Genomic DNA, 16,815 nt, shown 5'->3' on the forward strand with positions numbered 1-16,815 from the left:
GTGCCCTGGAAGAATTCTGGAATGAGAGGGTCAAGTTTACTTAGAAGATGTTGGAGCTTAAGCATGAGGATCAGTGGAGAAAACACCTCATGGTGACCCAGAGAGATAAAGGTGGGATCAGTTGAGAGGGTGGGAGATGTGGATTTCTTAAGGTCATTTTGTTGACTTCTTTCTCATTCCATAAGATTCGAATCGAAATACACTCATGATTTTCCTAATAAATGCTTATGAGGCTTCCCCTTAAGTTTAATTATCTTTCTTCCTTAATGAAAATAACATAGAAAGTAAGAAATAAAATATACTTCTTTAATTTCTTACAGATTGTGTAGTTTTAGACTAGAGGAAATCATTACTTCTAAAGGAAAACTACTAGGATTGTTTGCATTTTAATCTGGGATCCTGCATGATGGCTACAGATACAGCTACTGTGCAAGATTTTAACCTGGAATTTCTGCCAATTCAGTAATAGAGGCAATAAAAATGGATACAAATATTATAAAGATGGAATTCATTTATTTTAAAAGTTTTGAATGCTATGAATATCTATCAAGATTTTAACCTGGAATTTCTGCCAATTCAGTAATAAAGGCAATAAAAATGGATACAAATATTATAAAGATGGAATTCATTTATTTTAAAAGTTTTGAATGCTATGAATATCTATCAAGAATAAAATACATTGTACTAAAAATTTATTAGAATGAATTTTAAAATTGCCAAATTGGCCACTAATGAAATAAAATATAAAGAGTTCAAAATCCTTATTTTTTGGTCTCAGTATACAAAAATAAACATTGAGTTTATCTATTAGAAAATAACTAGCAAATTTAGTAAATGATATAAAAGAAAATATGAACAAATGGTACAACAGGCCAGGTGCGGTGGCTCAAGCTTGTGAATCCCAGCACTTTGGGAGGCTGAGGCGGGCAGATCATCTGACGTCAGGAGTTTGAGACCAGCCTGTACAACCTGGTGAAACCCCGTCTCTACTAAAAATACAAAAATTAGCTGGGTGTGATGGTGAGCGCCTGTAATCCCAGCTACTTGGGAAGCTGAGGCAGGAGAATCGCTTGAACCTGGAAGGTAGAGTTTGCAGTGAGCTGAGATTATGCCACTGCACTCCAGCATGGGCAACACAGCAAGATTCTTCTAAAAAAAAAATTGGTAAAACATTTCCTTATCTGCAGACATCAAATAAAAAAAAATCAGACCAGATGCAGTGGCTCATACCTGTAATGCCAACTACTTTGGGAGGTCAAGGTGGTAGGATCTCTTGATCCCAGGAGTTCAATACCACCCAGGGCAACATAGTGAGACCTAATCTCTAGTGAAAATTATTAAATTAAATTGAAATTTAACTAAAATTATTTAATTAAAATAATTAAAATTAGCCAGGCATGGTGGCCTGTGCCTGTAGTCTCAGCTACTAAGGAGGCTGAGATTAGAGGATTGCTCAAGACTGGAAGGTCGAGGCTTCCTGCTGTGAGCTGAGATCCTGCCACTGTACCACAGCATGGGCAACAGAGTGAGACCCTGTCTCAAAAAACAAAACAAAACAAAAATTCAACAGCAAGTAGATTGGTGATGTAAACGCTTTGTTGTTATTTTTATCATTGTTTGCTTGTGTAGGTTTTCCTCTGAGAAGGAGGACGGAGGGTGTTAGCAGAGGAGATAGCGCAGTCCCCTTAGATGTCAGAAACAGGGATCTATGGTAAATGGAAAATGCCAGTCACTTGTCGCCATGCAGGGGCGGCTGTGCCCTCCCTGTGTCAGGCTCTGTGCCAGCAGTGATGGGTCCCAATGTGCCTCTTTCAGGGTCCTGCATGTCATCTGTGCTACCCTCCGAACTCCCCAGGGCTGGGCATTGGTGCCTGTGTTGCTGATGAGGACTCAGCACTGTGTCCTCCCTGAGAGGGGCAGAGTCTGTAGAGGGTTCTAGTATCTGCTTCCTGTCTGACCCTGCCATGGGACAAACTTTGCATCTCACCCACCAGCCTCCTGTGTCTAAAAAATAAATGTCAGACTGCAGCTGTCTTCTCAGGTGGAACAGAGATCACCAGGAGGAGAACACACTTGTATAAACAGCTCCTCCTCTATCAGAGCAATGAAGATAAAAAGAGGCCTGAACCAGCTTTCACTACAGGCAAGAGTAGTGTGTCCACTGTGGCCTGGACAACTCTCTTCTTCATGCTCCACCATTATTGCACAGGTGAGGACAGAATTTGGGTGTCCAGGGTGAGCTCCTTAGCTTGTCAGCCCCTCTGGCTCAGACCCCCAAGAGACTTCACCCTGGCCCTGCCCCAGCCCCCATGTGAGTCTGCGTCTGCAGTTCTCTCTCCCAGCCTGTGCTGACTCAGCGCCCTCCCTCACTGCATTGTCTGGAGCATCAGCCACACTCACCTGCACCCTGAGCAATGGCTTCAGTGTTAGTGACTGCAATGTACTGCTTCCAGCAGAGGCCAGGGAGTCCTCCCAGGTTTCTCCTGAGATACTCCTCAAACTCTAGTAAGCAGCAGGGCTCTGGGGTCCCAGCTGCTTCTCTGTCTCCAAAGATGCCTCAGCCAATGCAGGGATTCTGCACATCCTTGGGCTGCAGCCTGAGGACAAGGCTTACTATTATTGTTGTAGCAGCTTGCAGGCTTACACAGTGCCCCAGACTCATGGGGAAGTGAGGCGCTAACCTACTCTCTTCTCCCCTTGCCTGGTGCAGTCACCCCACTAGTGGTTCTGACCAAGTCCAGCTCAGGGGGTGACTTAGGTTGTCAGATCTTTAAGTAACAACTGATTTTTCCAAATGGATCTGACAATGTGGTATCATTTTCTTCAGTTTAACTTTAGATCAGTTCACTTCTCATTTCTTCTCACTCTGTTCATGTTTATTCAGGCAGAAATGTTTTGCTTAAAGCTAAAAATCTCTCAGTGGAGACTTTGGAGGAGGCCCAAAGAGGCTGGTTTAGGCCATGCCCAGTTCAGGGTCCAGGGGTGATACAGAGATGCTTCTGCTCAGAGGGCGTCAGTCTGGACCCTGGATACAGCACCAGCGTGCAGGAGAGAGCACTATTTTCTATAATAGCGATGAACCATCATTCATTTTAAAATAATCTTCCTGGAGAAACAGAAAACCATGGGGTGAGGGGCAGAGAGGGGAGCCGGACACCAGTAAACCCAGTCCTTAGTGCTGCTCATGACCTTGAGCCCCTGACCATGTAAGATTGCCAAGGTGTGGGATAAATCTAAGACATTTTAGGAGGGAAAATAATACAACCATCCTCGTTTCTTCTTGACTCAGTGAAGGCACCAGCCTTGGCTCTGTGAGTTTCCTGGAAGATGCTGGAAATGGGGGAGTATGTCATGTTGCCTAGCAGGTGTTGGGACTCAAACATGAAGATTAGTGATAAAAATAAATTAACAGAGGCAAAATAATAAAATTTAATGTTTATAATAAGTTAAGAATAATATAATACCTTTATAATAAAGGTAGGATAAGTCATAAGGGTGGAAACAGTGGATTTATCTCAAGGCCTTTTTTTCTGTTTTTTGTTTGTTTGTTTGTTTGTTTGAGATAGAGTTTTACTCTGTCGCTCAGGCTGGAGTGCAGCAGTATGATCTTGGCTCACGGCAACCTCTGCCTCCTGGGTTCAAGTGATTCTCCTGCCTCAGCCTCCCAAGTAGCTGGGATTACAGGCACCCACCACCACACCTGGCTAATTTTTGTATTTTTAGTAGAGACGGGGTTTCACCATGTTGGCCAGGCTGGTCTTGAACTCCTGACTCAGATAGTCTGCCCACTTCAGCTTCCCAAAGTGTTGAGATTATAGGCGTGAGCCACTGCACCTGGTCACATCAAGGCCTTTTTATTAACACTTTCCCGTTGCAATTTTTTTCTTTTTTTCTTTTTAGAGTTGGGATCTCGCTTCATTGCTCAGGCTGGAGAGCCATGGGACGGGGTCACTGAAGCAATGACCTCAACTGCAAAATATTCAAATAGAAAAATATTTAATAAACATTTCAATCAGTGCTCAAGAAACTTCCCATTAATTTCAGTCACTGTCTTCATAAAAATAAACATAAAATTAATGAAATAGATTATACTTCCCTAGTGTCTTAATGACATTGCATCTTTAACCTAGATGGGATGCCCCACTTCTGGATCAGCCTCCTGGGTCAGCCCCACTTAGCCAGGCCCTGCACTCTGTCTCCTGCCTTTTACCTTCATCTACACGCATGTGGGCCACTGGAAAGGAGGTGTCCAGTAGCCTTTTTTTTTTTTTTTCTGCAGTGCTGCTCAAATGGGGCTAAGGAAGCATCCAGAACCATGAGCCATTAAAAAAAAATAAGGAATAGAAAAAAGCATTAGTCCTCAAGGTGAGATACTAGGACTGTTTCTATGTTAATCTAGAACCACCCATGATGGCTGCTGACGGAGCTATTAAGAGCAAATTTAACCTGGAATACTGTCAAATCACAGTAGAAATAACAAAAAGAATAAGGATATTTCAAAATGAAGATTCATTTGTTTAATTTAAGAATGTCACATATTCTACCTAGAAGATAAGAGATTTTACTACAAATTCATTAGAAGTTTCCTTCATGGCATGGACCACTGATGTCCCTGCACCTAACCTCTGCCTACTTGGGTGCTGTGATGTTACAGGTTGGGGCAGCATCCGTGGCCAACACTCCTTGGGGTGGAAGGGGGGAGCAGAGGCAGGAGCCTGAGCCTGGAGACTTGGCTGGGCCAAGGATAACCTTACCAAGGCTTCCTGCTTGTCAGCCATCCTGACATGCAGGTGGTCTGGCAGTGACACTGTGAAACCCAGTCACTGGAGTTCCCCCTGCATGGCCCAGTGGTGACTGTGGTGGCCATCGGCATCTGGGGCAGATAAAGCCATGTGAGCTGGCAGACTGGGGCCACCATTCCAATGATGGTTTCCACCGCTCACAGGTGGAAGGTGGCCAAAACCACCCAGTAGGAGTTCTAGCAGCAGTGGTACCATTAAGGGGAGCTCCTGGAGAAGAACTTCAAGCAGCTGCTCTGTAGCTATAGTGAACTTCTTGAACCACATCATGTTCACAGCAAAAATGTCAGCCATACTCTAGATAGTTTATGGAATGTGGGAGTTGAGGTTCGCCTAGAGATGAGAGACTGTGAGGAAGAGGTTGTCTCAGGGGCAGATGCTATCATAGCTGCAGGAGGTGATGGTACAATGCTTCTGGTGTGAGTAAAGTCTTGGACAAACTTAAATCAGTTATGAGGCTAAACCCTGATCCAGAACTATCTGAGAGTCACTTATGTTGACATGTTCAATATACACATTCCTTCCCAGAAGCCTTACCAAAGGTATATAGTAGTGAGTTCAGTATGGAGACATCAAATCAATTTATACCCTGAATGGACTGGAATAAACCCCAGTCCTGAGGGACTTTATGAACAGCAACTAAATTTGAATTAACAGAGTACAGCACTTGACATAGAAGAATTCATGGTGAAAGAACTGAGGCTTCAGGACTCTGGCATTTGCCAATGAGAGCACTACATGAAGTCTTATTGGGAAACATCCATCCAGAATGTCCTATACTGGGACTGTAGCAATGGAAAACTTAAGAAATAGACCCACTCTAAAGGATTGGCTTCCCACTATCAGATTTCAGCTTATGATGATCCATGGAAAAAATAGAAGAGTTGAGGGCTCAATTTGTAAACTGGAACAGGAGCAAAGGCTGGCCATTCAATATTAATAGGGTTGAAGGTCTGGCTTTGGAGCATATTTAAAATATTGCAAAATGACAAGGACATTGGAGTCTTGCATTGAACTGAGAATTGATAGAAAAAATAGCAAATAAATATAACAAATCACTGCTCTACAGTCCAAAAAACCAAAAATACTTTCCTGTATTCAAGAACCAAAAGAGTTTTCTCAAGCACCTATGAGCATTGTTTCTCCTGAGAGATTTGTGTTTATTCTCATTGTTGGGACACCTGTATGGTGAATGGGTGAACGTCTTTTGAGCCAAATGTTGGAGCCATTGCTTCAGTGATGATCAATAAAGATGATCTTGGAACTATGCTTCCAGAACAGTAATGATGTCTTCAGATGGCAAATTTTGATTACTGGAAAAATATTTTTACTGCAGAAACAGACTACCAGTGCCAGGTGTGATGGCTCACGCCTATAATCTGAGCACTTTGGGAGGCCAAGGTGGGAGGATAGCTTGAGCCCAGGAGTTTGAGACTAACCTGGGGAACTTGGTGAGACCTCATCTTAACCAGATATGGTGGTATGTGCCTGTGGTCCCAGCTACTTGGGAAGCTAAGGTGTGAGGATCAGTTGAGTTCAGGGAGTTGAGACCTTGGTAAGCCAAAGTCATACCACTAAACTCCCGCCTGAGTGACAGAGTAAAACTCTGCCTCAAATAAAATAAAATAAAATAAAACAAAAACAGACTATCAGTCATTTACTACATTTTTTGGTTATCGTTGAGACAGGTTGCCTCTGGGCTCAAAGATGACAGGGAAAGTGATATTTACATTATCCTTCCGTGGGAACCTGACAAAAAAAAAGATATTCACTGTATAAGAATATGAATGGACTCAACTGATTAAAATTGATACCTGTGACTGGGTGCGGTGGCTCCCAGCACTTTGGGAGGCAGAGGTGGGTGGATCACGAGGTTAGGAGATGAAGACCTTCCTGGCTAACATGGTGAATCCTCATCTCTACTAAAAATACAAAAAATTAGCAGAGCTTGGTGGCATGTGCCTGTGATCTCAGCTACTCAGGAGGCTGAGGCAGGAGAATCGCTTGAACCTGGGAGGCAGAGGGCCAAGATTATGCTATTGCACTCCAATCTGGCGACAGAGTGAGACTTTGCCTCAAAAAAAAAGTAAAAATTTATACTTGTGAAATTTCTATGTTGTATAGAATTGGTAACTGAAAGTGCTGATACATTTTTAATTTAGAGAGGCAGTCTTAAATAAATGATGAATTGTTTAGGACCTCAAATTTAACTGGAAAAGTGTTTTTTCCTTCCCTTTACTCCTTTGTGGAGTTGTCAGACAAAACACATCATTTCATTAGTGCATTTTTTTAGTACCTAAAAATGGAGATTTTGAAATATGTTGATGATGATGGAGAATGTTGTAAATCTTGATATTGCCCTAATTGGAATAGATACTTTTTATTTTTATTTCCCCCTCCCCCACCGAGATGGAGTCTTGCTCTGTCGCCCAGGCTGGAGTGCAGTGGCACGGTCTCGGCTCACTGCAAGCTCCGCCTCCCGGGTTCACACCATCCTCCTGCATCAGCCTCTAGAGTAGCTGGGACTACAGGTGCCCGCCACCATTCCCAGCTAATTTTTCTTTTTTTTTTTTTGTATTTTTAGTAGAGACGGCGTTTCACCATGTTAGCCAGGGTGGTCTCGATCTCATGACCTCATGATCTGCCCATCTTGGCCTCCCAAAGTGCTGGGAGTACAGGCGTGAGCCACCGCACCCAGCTGAAATAGGTAAGTTTTATATGTGCTAAGAAATCTCTAATTTAAGAACACAATAATGTTTTATGCCTTTTTTCATTTCAAAGTGTTAATCATTTAAAAATTATAGATGAATGTTTTCATTTGACTTTAATTCTGGTTAATTTCAACAATGCTGTGTGAAATACATATATCTGAAAACAATCAATGCTGTTCCAAATGTATTAATTATGTAATAACTGTTTTAAGTCAGACAATTTTTAAAATGACTTGAATCTAATAGGTTTCTTCTATTTCTAAAACTAACATAGATTCAAGGATAAAAATGATAAATCGATTAGACATTTTATATTATGAGTTCAGTAATGTTGTTAAAAAGTATATTCATCTAAGGTTAGGAGTATTGTCAGAAAGAGAATGCGTTCTGTAGTAAATTTGTGAAACAATAGTTTTGGAATTGCCTTACTTAGCGTTCCGGTGGTTTAAAATTAGTTTTATTGTAAATATCACTTACTAGGCTTGTAGAATAAAGTGTCACTGTTTTTCTTTTTTTCCCATAATGCGAATTTATTTATTTTTGGAGGAAATTACTTTTGTTGCACTCTTCACCTACTTACGATAAGTAATCCTAGAATGTTTGCAAAAAGCTCCTTTTGTTGTGTAATAAAACAGTTGCTATTCTTGTTCCATTTATTTAAGGTCACTTTTTTTTGACTTGCTGGAGAAAATATTTGTTCAATTATTGACGAATATTTATTGAACACCTGCTCTGTGCCATGTATTCCTGTGTCAGGTGCTGGCTATATGTTGGTGAATAAAACAGACTTTCTCCTTATAGAAATTGTGTCTAGTGAGCACAGGAGTAAATTCTGTGAGCGTTATGATGGAGAGTCAAACTGAGCACTTTTAGATTTGCCAACATGTAACATGTTGTTCTTACCAATTTCTTTTATTAAAATAAATGTTAGTGTACAAAGGTAATCTAGGTTTTAATGTATATTCAGAAATATCTATTTTTATGAGTTAAGAGTATCTGCACAGACACAGCAAATAATTTATAGTAGGCATCAGATATAAATAGTATAAAAGTAAATGAAATGTTTTCCAGAGCTTGTTCTAGTTTCTGATTTGATATTTTAATAACATAGGTAAAATATCACTTTATAAAGAAGAATTGTTCCACACTATAGACACTTCCCTAACAGGTTTAAAATAACTTCTTGAAAAAATACCAACACCATCTTTAATCTGAAGGAAATCTGATTGTCCAAATACATCTGTTAAGATTTAACATATGAATAGGTAACACACTGTTATCATGTCTTATAAGACATATTTTAAAGATTTTAAAAATACTACATGTGCTCACTTTGTGCTATACCTTCTAAAATTTCTGTTGTGTGGTGTTTGACTTACTTGTAAGAAATGAGAGGTGGCAGGGTGCAGGTGCAGACTGTAGTTGGGTGGGTCAGCTGACCCCAAGGTCCTTTGAACTGATTTAGGCCACTTGCCTTGGTCTCAGAATCACCACTGTCATGGCCAGTCAGTTGCAAGGGATCCAGCAGCTAATGCAGGTTGAGAAGCAGGCCGTTGAGAAGGTGTCAGAGGCCTGCAGCCAAAAGAACCAGAGGTTGAAGCAGGCCAAAGTGGCAGTTCAGGCTGAAATTGAATAGTGCCACCTGCAGAGGGAGAAAGAGTTCAAGGCCAAGGAAGCTGTGGCACTGGGATCCCAAGGCAGCTGCAGCACGGAAGTGGAGGAGACCCAGGATAAAATGACCATCCTCCAGACCTACTTTCAGCAGAACAGGGAAGAGGGCATGGATAACCTCTTGGCCTTTGTCTGCGACAACCAGCCAGAAATCCGTGAAAACTATGGCATAAATAGGAGGAGAAGCACCTGTCCTGTGGACTGGCATTTTAGCTGCCCTCATGGAATAAGAAACTTTAGCAAAGCCCTAGTTATATTCTAACAAGAAGGCATTTAATTATTTCTGTATGTTGTATAGTTGGTTCCTTCACTTTATGGAGAGCAGCAAATCCAGTTTCTTGCACAGACATAGAACTAAATGTGTCATCCTTTTACTTCATGTTTCTTAGGAATTTAATGGTTATGTGCTGTCTGTTTTCCTATGCCTTTTGGCTCAAGTAACATATAGCAATATTGAGTTTTTCTTTTTTAGATCTAGTAAAACAACAACAAAAAAACAATCTTTGAAGAAAGGAAGGGATTAAATATTTTTCCTCTAATGCTTTCTTGAAGGTCAATGAAAAAGTGGTAAATAGTTATTTGTAACCTGTGTGAAGCAGCAGCCAGCCCTAAGGAGTGCATTCCTTCCAAGGCTTAGAACAGTGACTACTGCTGTAATTGCTTGGGCTGGTGTTAGTTTCTCTTAATCAAAATTGCTATATGATAGAATTCATGTTATTACTTGGTGTACTAAAAATAATGTGAAAGTAAAGACTCTTTGTTGAGCAAGAAAGGAAGAAATGAGAGGCAAAGTGTTAAAATAGAAAAAATGTTTTTATGAGAGAGTTAACATTTTAATGGCAACTATATGTCAATTAAATTAAACCATCACTTAAAATATTCATTAGAATGAATAATAAAATAATCAAGTTCATAATTAATAAACAATACAAATAAAATACAATATATATATTTTTAAAATTCATATTAGAATTTCTGTCAGTGTTTGAACATTAATATTTATAGTTTGTACATTTTCACCTTCCAAGGTTTAAAATGAGAACCACACTACATCACAAAAGGTAACTAATAAACACTTCACAATTGTGTGAATATCCACTCACTCTCACTCTCTTACCACTGTTAAGTTTTTCCTCGCTGTGATTTACAATGAAGTGTGCCCCACTCATAGCTCAGCAAAGTTTCAGACATTATGGATTCATCACATGTATATTCTTTGAAAATATTCTTCTGTCAAAAGACTTGATAACCATTATGTACATTACAAAAACAAATTTTACATAAATTATATGGCATACTTTTATCTTTGTAATTGAAATGACACAAACTAATTTACACCAAAATTGGCAATAAGACCCAGTTGGAATATTTATTTCCTTTAAACTCCTTACCCTTTTTCTACCATGAGTCCTTAATGTAAATGTTATATACTCCAAACTATTTAACATTAGTAAGCACCTTATACAAGTAAAAATTCTGTTCAAAAGTAAAACATAGCTGTAGTAATGTGTTGCGGGAAGTCAGGGATCCGAACGGAGGGACTGGCTGAAGCCACGGCAGAGGAACATAAATTATGAAGATTTCATGGACATTTATTAGTTCCCCAAATTAATACTTTTATAATTTCTTATACCTGTCTTCAGTGCAATCTCTGAACATAAATTGTGCAGATTTCATGGACACTTATCACTTCCCCAATCAATACCCTTGTGATTTTCTATGCCTGCCTTTAATCTCTTAATCACGTCATCTTCTTTGTAAGCTGAGGAGGATATATGTTGCCTCAGGACCCTGTGATGATTGCGTTAACTGCACAAATTGTTTGTAGAGCATGTGTGTTTGAACAATATGAAATCTGGGCATCTTGAAAAAAGAACAGGATAACAGCGACGTTCGGGGAACAAGGGAGATGGCCTTGGAGTCTGACCGCTGGTGAGCCAGATGGAACAGAGCCATATTTCTCTTCTTTCAAAGGCAAATAGGAGAAATATCACTGAATTCTATCTCTCAGCAAGGAACATCCCTGAGAAAGAGGGTTGCACCCTGAGGGTAGGTCTATAGACGGCCCCCTTAAGGCAGTCTCCTGTAGCACTCCCAGGATTATTAGGACAAGAAAACTCCCACCTACTAAATTTTGGTCAGACAGGTTGTCTGTTCTCAAACCCTGTCTCCTGATAAGATGTTATCAATGACAATACACGCCCGAAACTTCATTAGCAATTTTAATTTTGCCCCATCCGGTGGTTCTATGATCTCACCCTGCCTCTATTTGCTTTGTGATATTTTATTACCTTGTGAAATATGTGATCTCTGTGACCCACACCCTATTCATGCACTCCCTCCCCTTTTGAAAATCGATAATAAAAACTTGCTGGTTTTACGGCTGGGGGAGCATCATGGAACTTGCCAACATATGATGTCTTTCCAGGACACCCAGCTTTAAATTTCTCTCTCTTGTGCTCTTTCCCTTTATTTCTCAAACCAGTGGAGATGCCTAGGAAATAGAAAAGAATCCATGATAAATATTGGGGGTGGGGTTTCCCCCCAATAGTAATGTTTCCAATAGAAATAAAATTCCTGCATTTCTGTGGTTATAAATTGGTATGACAAATACTGTAGAGGAAAACATTCTTATGATACAAAATTTAAAATATCAGAAAGAATTTTTTAAATTAAAACATCCACATGAACAAATGAGATATTCAAAATGAAACTACTGAAAGAGAGAGAGAGAGAAATTCTAATTACCTGCCAGCCCCCAAGTTCTCCCTTTGCCAATGTGACTATTGGAGAAAGTTCTACACTGTGCAGAAATCAGGGGACCACACAGGCTCTGTCACAACACAAGCTGGGCTCAGAAAGAGTGAGGGCATGCCAGGAGCCAGAGGGAAATTGACTTCAGAATTTTGCATCCTCTCTCCTTGACACAAGACATAAGTTTTCTGAGCAGAGCTGGGTGTTAAGTAGGCAGACAATGTGGGTGACAGAGAGGCATCAAGATAGCTACGGGGGGGCTGCCAGGGTCCCTGGCAGAGTCACACACCCAGCCAGCAGCCACAAGTGGCTTCCAGTCAATATTTTAGAGTTTCATGGTGAGTATCAGGGTCTGAGGTCACTATGCTGCAGGTATCCCTGGGGGCCCATTGCCCTTGCATTAAGATTTCCCACATAATTTAAGAGGGAGTAACAGGAGCTGCCAGTCGTGTGCGCCTCATAGTAGCTTAGGCTTCTGTCCTGCAGGGACCCCGCCCTTTCCTCTGACTTCTTGTCTGTAACAAGACGCTTGTGTTGATTTGGAATGGGAGCCAGACACTGGGTGCTTCCCTGACATTTGCTGGTCTCTGGCTAAGAGGTTGAGGGAGCCCACACTTTAGAGCAAAAGAAGAGCAGTACAGAAGCAACTTTTTAAAAAATATGCCCAGTTGAGAGATCTGCCTCCACCTACATCCTTCGGTGGGGTGTATGCCATCCTCCCGCTTTTCCATGTCACACTGAAAAAGTGCTATTAATGGAGAGGACGGAGACAACGATGATTTATTTAGGAAGTGTGCATCCCAACACTGACACATTGAGGAGAATCCTTCTGGAGCTTGTATCTCAGAGAATGCCTGCCTCTGCATCACCACAATGCATACTCACCATTTACTTTCAAAGAAAATGGAAACAGATTCAGAAAGCCCCAATGAGCTGTTCCATTAAAGAAGAGAGGGAGTTTAAATCACAGTAATTCAAAACAACATTTCTGGGTTTATTGTGGGCCCAGGAATAACAGAACAGGTTTTTCTACCTGTACCAGGGCCACAGTCTCCAAAAGATTTGCAATCCACTCTTACATTTGGGGGTGCTGGGGGACAGGTCATGTGTGTGTTGGTTGTGAGAGGGGCACAATACTGCATGCTTTTTAGAGTATTCTCTCACGGCCCATCCAAGGCTTACCACTAGGCATGTTACCCAATTCTTTAACATCCACGATGATGAACAGATGTTAGCTCTACACCCTGAGGTTTCAATGTCCATCGTGATGATCCGTGAGAAGGAACTTATTTCCTCTGCAGCACAAGCTGAGGTGTCTGGATGACAACCAATGATATTAAGAGATGCTGTGGACATGATGCCAGTCTGGCCTTTCCTGGGCCCATTGAAAGGATTAGGCAGATGTTTAGGGCCAGCCCTCACCCAGCACAAAGCCACAAAAGATCCTTATGCTTCTTCTGGCCTGACTAGGTCAGAGCCTACTAAGGGTTACAGACATTGAGGGGAAGCAAAACAAGCAATAAAAACAAATCACAGTACAGTACACTGAGAAATCACACATGTGTTCACATGCACAGCCACTCGAGAACCGCAAACAACAACATCTAGAGAAGACACCAGGATTAACGTGCTTTGCTCATATCTGTTCATCAAACAAAAAACGTTATCATGCATAACATAATTGGAAGTTAGGCCGGGTGCGCGGTGGCTCAACGCCTGTAATCCCAGCACTTTGGGAGGCCGAGGTGAGCGGATCACAAGGTCAGGAGATGGAGACCATCCCGGCTAGCATGGTGAAACCCCGTCTCTATTAAAAATACAAAAAAATTAGCCGGGCGCGGTGGCTCAAGCCTGTAATCCCAGCACTTTGGGAGGCCGAGACGGGCGGATCACGAGGTCAGGAGATGGAGACCATCCCGGCTAGCATGGTGAAACCCCGTCTCTACTAAAAATACAAAAAAATTAGCCGGTCGTGGCAGCCCATGCCTGTAGTCCCAGCTAAGCGGGAGGCTGAGGCAGGAGAATGGCGTGAACCCGGGAAGGAGAGCTTGCAGTGAGCCGAGGTCGCGCCACTGCACTCTAGCCTGGGACACAGAGCAAGGCTCCGTCCCAAAAATAAATAAATAAATAAAAATAAAGTTAACAGTAACATTTCGGGTCAGGGGCTGGGGGAGGGATAGCATTGGGAGAAATACCTAATGTAAAGGACGAGTTGATGGGTGCGGCAAACCAACATGGTCCATGTATACCTATGTAACAAACCTGCACGTTGTGCACATGTACCCTAGAACTTAAAGTATAATAATAATACAAAAAATAAAAAGTAAAAAAGAAAAAAAAACTGTAACATTTCATACTACCACAGGGTTGTGATATGCAAATTTAAAATATTTAAACAGAAAGCTTTACAAAATAATCCTGTTACATAAGCATTATTCACATAGAATTATACAAGTAAATTACACAATATATACTTTTTTATTTTATTATTATTATTATTTTTTGGGAGTGGGAGTCTTGCTCTGTCACCCAGGCTAGAGTGCAGTGGCGCAATCTCGGCTCATTGCAAGCTCCGCCTCCCGGGTTCAAGCCATTCTCCTGCCTCAGCCTCCCGAGTAGCTGGGACTACAGGCGCCCAACACCACGCCCGGCTAATTTTTGAAAAATTTCAATATTTAAGCAGCAGCAACATATGCTGAAATTTAAGTCAAAGTGAAGCTTGGTTGTGGCACAGAGATCAATGCACAAATAAGGAGAGGCCCCACTGCAGCCTCCACACTCTGGGGCAGGAGTGGAGAAGCCCCAGATCATACTACTTTACATCCTTCCTTCCTATATTACACATATATTACACCTCTTAAATATTTGTGGAAATGTTTAACAAAATAATACAATCAGTTACAGCAACAATGTACTGCTATACTGGCTCAAGGTATCTTTACCGTAACTACAAGCAGTTCTCTCCAAGCAGTTCTGGAAAGATGTGGGGGCAGGGGTTTCCAATCTTTGACCTCTTTACTTTAGATTTTTTTTTTTTTCTGGGGTGGAGTTTCGCTCTTGTTGCCCAGGCTGGAGTGCAATGGCACAATCTCAGCTCACTGCAACCTCCCCCTCCCAGGTTCAAGCGATTCTCCTGCCTCAGCCTCCCGAGTAGCTGGGATTACAGGCGCTCGCCATCGTGCCTGGCTAACTTGGTGTTTTTAGTAGAGACGGCGTTTCACCATTTTGCCCAGGCTGGTCTCGAACTCCTGACGTCAGGCGAACCACCTGCTTCAGCCTCCAAAATTGCTGGGATTACAGATGTGAGCCATCGCGCCCTCCCTGCTTCACATTTTAATCACCCTCAGTTGGAGCTGCTTCCCTGGGGCCTCTCCTCGCACTCCACATCCTGCAGCTGTATGACTTCTATCTTCAAATCCGTCCTCTCACCCTGGACCTGGAAAGGCACGTGAGGACCCACGAACAACCCGTGGTCAGTCCCAGAGTAGCCCTCTTGGCCTGTGCAGAGCCCCGCTTAGGGGTCCTGCGTGGGCCCGGGGACAGGCGGAGGGTGCACAGTGACAGTCACGGAAGCGGATGCCATCACAGAGGTGATGGAGGACGCTGCAGGCCTCAGGCTGCTCGGCTCTGGTCGGGGTTGACAGACCAGCTGCTGCGGCAGCCGCGTCCGGGGTCAGACCCTGCGCCTTCCACTGCCACATTGCGCGGGTCCCAAGGTCTCTGAGCGAGGGCGAGACCCAGCGAGCCTGTCCTGCGCTTTCCCTGCGGCTCCAGCTTTCCCTACCCGACCTCCGCCCCGCACCGCGGCCCCTCAGCGCAGAAAGAGCCAGCACATTCCTGCGGTCCCACCGGTGGCGTGGGCTCCCTCGGCCCCTCCCGGTCTAGGGCGCCTACGGAGCCGCCGCCGCGGGGTACGAGGGGGCCCGGCGGGTCCCAGTGCTGCCGCTGCTCCTGAGGTGGTAGCTCCCAGCGGTGGTGGCTCCAGGAGACGGAGGTTCCGGGCGGTGACGGCTCCCGGCGGCCATAGCGGCTCCTGGAGGTGGCGGCTCCCAGGAGATGGAGGCTTCCGGCGGTGGCGGCTCCCGGCTGTGGCAGCTCCCAGCGGTGGCGGCTCCTGGAAATGGTGGATCCCGGCAGTGCCGGCTTCCGGGGGTGGCGGCTCCCAGAGCTGCTGCTGGGTCCGCTGGGTTTGGGCTGCTGGGTCCGGGGTGCTGTGTGGCCCGGCCTCCGCTTTCCTGTGCTCCTCCACAACCCACGGAACCATCCGGTCTCCGAGCGGCGCTGCTCTGGCTCCTGGACCCTGGGACTCTGCTGTGTGTGTGCAGCGGGCAGCGGGCAGCCGGCAGCGGCTGCAGCGGCTCCATGATTGAGTAGATGAGACGGGAGAAGAAAAAAAGAACTCCCTTCATTTGGAGAAAGAAGGAGAAGGAGGGGAAAGGAAGACAGCAAGCGAAAGAGGAAAAGGCTATTTTTTTTTAAATGTAATTCTTTAAAACTTCAGAATGTTTGTTATTCTACTTTCATTAAAATGATGAACTTCCAATGTATCTAAAAGAAAACAACCACAAAACTCAGCAAATAATACAGGAGGTAATTTGAACAAATGGTGAAGTATTTTCTAACCTGAGGAAAGTAATAAAAATTTTGAGGACGAGTAGATAGGTTCTACCAGCCCATTTCATTATTTTATTATTGTGTGTTTGTATGTGTTTTCTCTTGACGTGGTGCGCAGGTGGGTGTCAGCAGAGGAGACAGCACAGGATCCTCAGATGCCAGAAGCAGGGATTGGTAAATGTGAAACATCAGTCACTGTCACCATGCAGGGGTGGCTGTGCCCTCCCTGTGTCAGGCTCTGTGCTGGCAGAGGTGGTCCTGGTGCC

At 43.2% G+C, this 16,815-nt stretch overlaps 1 protein-coding gene across 1 annotated transcript; it reads left to right on the forward strand.

The window, feature by feature from the left end:
* The first annotated feature begins 9,008 nt into the window (after window positions 1-9,008).
* LOC105514380 lies at window positions 9,009-16,305 on the forward strand. Its single transcript, XM_011945695.1, is given in 3 exon segments — window positions 9,009-9,431; window positions 15,330-15,485; window positions 15,580-16,305. Coding segments are annotated over 3 exon segments (1,305 nt in total).
* The last annotated feature ends 510 nt before the right edge of the window (window positions 16,306-16,815 follow it).

This window comes from Colobus angolensis, unplaced genomic scaffold (genome assembly GCF_000951035.1).
Source record: "Colobus angolensis palliatus isolate OR3802 unplaced genomic scaffold, Cang.pa_1.0 Scaffold243, whole genome shotgun sequence".
NCBI lineage: Eukaryota > Metazoa > Chordata > Mammalia > Primates > Cercopithecidae > Colobus > Colobus angolensis.